The sequence below is a fragment of the Acipenser ruthenus genome, chromosome 9 (assembly GCF_902713425.1).
Source record: "Acipenser ruthenus chromosome 9, fAciRut3.2 maternal haplotype, whole genome shotgun sequence".
Classification (NCBI taxonomy): Eukaryota; Metazoa; Chordata; class Actinopteri; order Acipenseriformes; family Acipenseridae; genus Acipenser; species Acipenser ruthenus.
The window spans coordinates 19,385,197-19,391,233 of NC_081197.1; the positions used below are offsets into that span (position 1 = coordinate 19,385,197).

The 6,037-nt window shown below is 44.4% G+C and overlaps 1 protein-coding gene across 1 annotated transcript; it reads left to right on the forward strand.

The window, feature by feature from the left end:
* Positions 1-979: 979 nt before the first annotated feature.
* On the forward strand, positions 980-3,853 carry LOC131738011 (uncharacterized). Its single transcript, XM_059030582.1, has 3 exons — positions 980-1,483; positions 2,136-2,905; positions 3,814-3,853. The coding sequence occupies exons 1-3, from the start codon at positions 980-982 to the stop codon at positions 3,851-3,853; spliced, it is 1,314 nt and encodes a 437-aa protein (XP_058886565.1).
* The last annotated feature ends 2,184 nt before the right edge of the window (positions 3,854-6,037 follow it).

Sequence of the window (6,037 nt, forward strand, 5' to 3'; positions counted from 1 at the left end):
ACGTTGGACAACACGGTTAACGACTTAGGAACGGAAACGGATATAAGTATGGAGAGTACTTCACAAAAGACTAGTTCAAGATCTGCAGTTAACAAAGACATGGAACTCCAGGTTTGTGTCTGCGGCTGGAGCAAGGCGACAACGGTCAGGGGTTTGAAGATTCATCAAGGGAGAATGAAATGCTTGAGGGAGAAGGGACAAGGGCCTCGCATTGATCAGTACTTCTTACGAAGTCAGTCAAGTCAGTCGAATGAAATCCAGCGACAGGAAGCAAACCACAGTTCGCAGGATATCAGCACCCCTGTCATAGATGTGAGGAGGACTTGCATGGACACAGTTAGTGATGAACCTAATGATCCTTGTGAACCCGGTCAGACAAACCAGCATAAGAGAGAAAAGAACCTCAACGGGCACAAGCCTGGAGTTAAATGGCCAAGAGCTTGTGAGAAAACTGCATGGGACACAGTAAACACAGATCTCTGTGTTGCATTGGAAAGATTAAGTGGAACAGTTGAAAAGAAGCTGGATAAATTTGGGGACATCATCTACGCATACGGAAGTGAGAGGTTTGGAGTTGAAAAAAGGAAGGAAAAAGTACAAACTATTCCTGGAAAGTCTAGACGGCAGCAGGAGATTGAACGCTTAGTTAGAGAAAGGAGACAGCTGAGGAACCAATGGAGAAGAGCAGAACAAAGTCAGAAGGACGGACTCAATCTCTTACAAAGGGTCATAAAAGATAAGTTTGCAACATTGCGCAGAGCTGAGCGCCTACGGAAACGCTACAAAAAGAAGAGCTAACTTTTATAAAGACCCATTCAAATTTGTAAAGAAGTTATTCACCAGTGAGAAGAATGGCACACTAAAAGCATCTAAGGTTGAGCTGGAGAGATATTTGGAGGAAACACATACAGATTCAAAAAGGCAGGAGCCTATGTCAGTTCCCTCAGACATCCCACCTATCAATCCACCAGAATACCAAATGGAGGACTGTGCACCTAAGTGGAAAGAAATAGAGCAAGCTGTGAAAAAAGCAAGGGCTTCATCATCTCCAGGGCCTAATGGAGTTCCGTACAGAGTGTACAAGAGTGCTTCAGGAGTTCTACGAATTCTGTGGAAATTGATGAAAGTGGCATGGGAAAAACAGGTTGTACCAAGAGCATGGCGCCGAGCAGGTGGAGTCTTTATACCTAAAGAAAAAGATTCTACAAGCATCAGTCAGTTTCGTTCCATTTCCCTATTAAACGTAGAAGGCAAGATTTTCTTCAGCATTATTGCTCAGAGATTGTCAGCTTACCTATTAAAGAACTGCTTCATTGACACTTCAATACAAAAAGCGGGCATTCCAGGTTTCCCAGGTTGCTTAGAACACATCAATGTGATCTGGCAACAAATTCAATCAGCAAAAAAGGAGAGGAAGGAGCTCCATGTGACATTCCTGGATTTGGCTAATGCATATGGTTCAGTGCCACATGAACTACTTTGGGTAGCATTCAGTGGAAGGGTTGAAGAGCATAGACAGCAGCGCTTTACCAGGCAAACTAAAACTCTGGTGCTTTCAGTTTGGTCTACTGCCGAGGTTGCTGTGGCCACTGACTGTGTACGAGGTTTCTTTGACAACAGTAGAGAAGCTGGAAGCTTTAATCAGTTCATACATCAGGAAATGGTTGGGAGTTCCATGCTGCCTCAGCAGAGTGGGACTTTATGGTAAAGGAATACTGCAGCTACCAGTCTCTGCTCTAACCGAGGAGTTTAAGTGCGCCAAGGTCAGACTGGAAATGACATTAGTAGAGTCACGCGATAAATGCGTAAGGGAGGCAGCACCTGTGTTGAAAACTGGAAGAAAGTGGGCGGCAAAGAAAGCTGTGGAAGATGCAAAGGCTGCCCTTCGAATTGGTGATATCATGGGGCAAGTTCAGCATGGAAGAGGGGGTCTTGGTTTCAGTTCAACTCCTCCTACATGGCACAAGGCGGCCCCAGCTCAAAGAAGGAAGCTGGTAGTCAACGAGGTGCAAAAGCAGGAGGAGAGGATGAGGTGTATAAAGGCCAATTCCCAGGCCAAACAGGGAGAATGGATGAGATGGGAGAGTGTGGAACAACGCAAGATTGGTTGGCAAGACCTAAGGTCAATGGAACAGAGCAGGATCAGTTTCCTCATCAGGTCAACATATGATGTTCTCCCATCACCACAGAACCTAAACCTCTGGGTAGGAGAGGATCCCTCATGTCCTTTGTGTTCATCACCTGCAACATTAAGGCACATTTTGACAGGATGTAAGGTGGCTCTTAGCCAAGGACGGTTTACTTGGCGCCATGACCAGGTGCTGCGATGTTTGGCCTTAGCATTGGAAGACAAGCGTAACATGACCAATAAGTTGCCACCTGTTCCATCAAAACATTACACACAAAAGACAACATTCCTCCGCCCAGGAGAGCAACCACCAAGAAAAGGTGTTAAAACCAATCCTCGCCCAGGACAACTGGAAGCTGCTAGAGACTGGAATATGCTGGCAGATGTTGGTCAACGGCTTATTTTTCCACCTGAGATTGCCACCACTAACCTTCGACCAGATATTGTCTTGTGGTCTGGATCAGCACGCCTTGTTCACCTGGTAGAGTTAACAGTGCCATGGGAGGATGCTGTAGATGAGGCGTATGAGAGGAAGAAACTGCGGTATGCTCAACTAGCCACTGAAGCGGAACAGCGAGGATGGAGAGTTCGGGTTTACCCAGTGGAAGTGGGTTGTCGAGGATTTGTGGCACACTCTACAACCCGGTTTCTCAGAGACGTCGGATTCAGTGGCCAAGAGTTGCGTCGCACAGTGAAGAACTTATCTGAAGCAGCAGAGAGGAGCAGCAACTGGCTGTGGTTGAGACGGAAAGATTCTGGCTGGGGACAGGTAAGTAAGCTGGGCTGAGTTGAGTGGGGGACGGAGGGGGGTGATGCTGGGATGCCAGAATCAACGTCGAGCCCTCTTGAGGTGTCGTGGGCTAGTCGACGAAACACTGAGGATGGAAGGTGCCCACTTGAAAACCCCAGAGATGTACCCTACTTAGCTCAATCCAGACGGTTGTCATGCTGATGCGCTGGGGAGGCCGCACTTTGGTTGATCCCCGGAGCCAGCATCGCAACCGTTGTGTGTGCTGATGCGCCAGGGAGGCAAAATAAGCTGATCCCTGGAGCCAGCATTACACTTCAGCCATTAATACCAGACAGAAGGATATCTACATCATCATATGGAAGGAAACGTAAATGGATGGAGACGCATATGGATCACATTAGTTTACTGTAAAGCTACGTCTTAGTTGGTGCTTATCTTGGCGAGAGCCGAGTTCAAATCAGCATGAAGTTTTAACATCTACTCTCGTGTAATGGAAATCATATATATATATATATATATATATATATATATATATATATATATATATATATATAATTCACATTTATAATTTAAACATATATATTGAGTAAAGACAGTCTTTGTAAAATGTGTCTGCATGTTCAAAATAGACCTTTTGACAAATCATGCCAAATGCTCACCTTTAAAGAAGTACCCAAACTCTAATTCAAAGAGCTTAAAAAATTGATTGTTATTTAGTTATTTTAATGAACCATACCACAGGCAAATTATCTTAAATTGAACTCAATTTTGAAAGGCACAAACCTGAGATGTCTGGAAACAGCTGACTCAAATTCTCCTGCCAAAATAAGAGACAAGTAAAAAACAAACAAACAAACAAACAAAAAAACATCAATCTCAGAACTAGGCTCCACCTCAGCAGAGAGCGCAGGCTCCTCTCCTTCCTCCATCTCAGTGAGGAAGGAGCCCTCACCCCAGGAGGCTGCTATCGATAGCACGTCCTCCTCTGCCATCATCCTGAGCTCCTCTGAGGGAGACAGGGGCTGGTACTGGGGCAGGCGATGGCGTGGCCCTAGCCAGCCTATTGTGAAGCACCCAGGGCTGAAAAGCCGTGCAGATGTCATAAAAAGCCTCATCCCCGAGGGCCAAAGTGGTGTGCACCGAGCACCGCATGCACTTAGTGCCGTGTGCACCGAGCGACGCGTGCCCCGGGTGTACCGAGCACCAAGCACCGTGTGCACCGAGCACCGTGCGCACCAAGTGCAAGAGCACTGTGTACTGTGTGCACCAAGCACCGTGTGCACTGAGGTACTACACGCACCGAAGTACCATACGCACCGAGCACCGTATGCACCGTTGCACTGAGGTACCGAAGCACCAGGGGGCAGCTAAAGCAGCGGTGCTTGCCCTGACCGCGTGTAGTCACACATCTGGTCAGCATGCAGCATACACCAGGGAGACACACACAGGCTAAAGCTGCGGTGGGTGAATTGAAAAACAACAGGGGGAAGAACACACTTTTTTTTAAGGCCCGACACACCGGGGTCGGCAGGCCGAAGTAGCCGGCAAGGTCTAGTCTACAGTGGGACAAGTTAGAACACAGCCCTGGTGGAGGAATAACTGGCTGGTGTTGTTTTTTTTTTTTTTTTTAAAGTACGCAGGCACGGCATGGTACTGCCAGTGCTCTTTCATTTGACACACATGCGTACGTCCTGGAGCTGAAGTGGTTAAATGGATAACAGAAGATGTGTTTACTTATGTTGGTTTAAAGACAGCAGAAAGAGCTATGCTATCTGCTATTCTTGTGTTGCTTATTTCAATCCTCTCTCAATACCAGCAACAGCTACTATTTAGAAGACTTTCTCCTCCTCATTTGAGGTCTTTTTCATCTCCATTCTTCTTTTCCCTTTTATTTGCTTCTGCTTGCAAGATCTATCCATTTTTTTCTTATTTCATTTACTGCATCTGTGATTATCTGCCACCTTTTTTTGTCTTAGTTAAACTGCCAGACAACTTGCCAAATAGAACAGATTTGTGTTGGCCAACCATTTCTATAACTGTATAAATTTCTTCTTTGGAAAATTTGGTTTTCTTTTGCACCCCTGCCATTGTGTAATTATCTAATCGGTCACTGGGCTTTAAAGTGGATTACCAAGTTACTGGTTACTGGCAACCTCATCGCAATCGCAGGACTTTTATGAAATGGGCCCCTGATTTCAAACAATGTAACTATGCTGCAGTTCATCTGAAAAACTTGAGAGGTTGATCGTGGCACTGCAATGACACGTATTTAAAGATGAATTGTATAATTATATAACTATTAATACATCAACTATTGGCTATTTATAAAGCATCCCCTAATAATGAGGAACATTTTACGGTTGATATCTTTTAAAGACACAACGCAGACTTTCTGTAGCCAGACAGATCACACAAAGTAGGCATCTTTAGCACAGCAAATAAGATGGGTATTTACCCAAAGCTGCTGCACAAGTCAAGGAGAAAATCCAAAAACTGATAACAGAATCTGACAGATTTTCTATCTTGACTGACAAGGTACCAATATCATGTTTAAATACAAATTTCCAGAAGAAAGCCATTGTAAGTTCAAAGATACTATATTTTGTGCACCAGATACTATCTCGGGCTCACTAGGTATTTTTTATTTTTTTGTCACGATGTTCCTTTAGGGGTTCAATACTAATTAGACCCTGCAGATAAAACATCTGATAATCTGATAGAGAGACAATATCACACAAGTAACCTAAACCTTAGTGCGGTATCATGCAGTATTTGTGTGGTTCAGGCAAAACTCAGAGCAAGGTCACAGTGAAGTCGCCCATCTCTATAATTTAAAGCTGTCTTTTTTAACAATGGGGGCACGTGATTTTACTTAAAGCGGATGTAAACTTGTATAATGATTCAAGAGCCAGTTGCTGCTCACATGCTTTCAAATTACCCCCAGAAAATAGGTTCTGAAACTTAGATTGTGTTTTAAATTGAATGTAATGTGTAAGATGCTACCGGAGTTCGAAAGGAAGCAAAAGCCTATTGTGAAAGTAAATTAACTTATGATGCCAGGCCCGGTAAAAAAATAAATAGCAACATGGCACCCCCAACTGTCCTTTTCTGTCCTTGTCACTTTAACTTAACAAAGTAGCTTTTCTATTTAACATTTA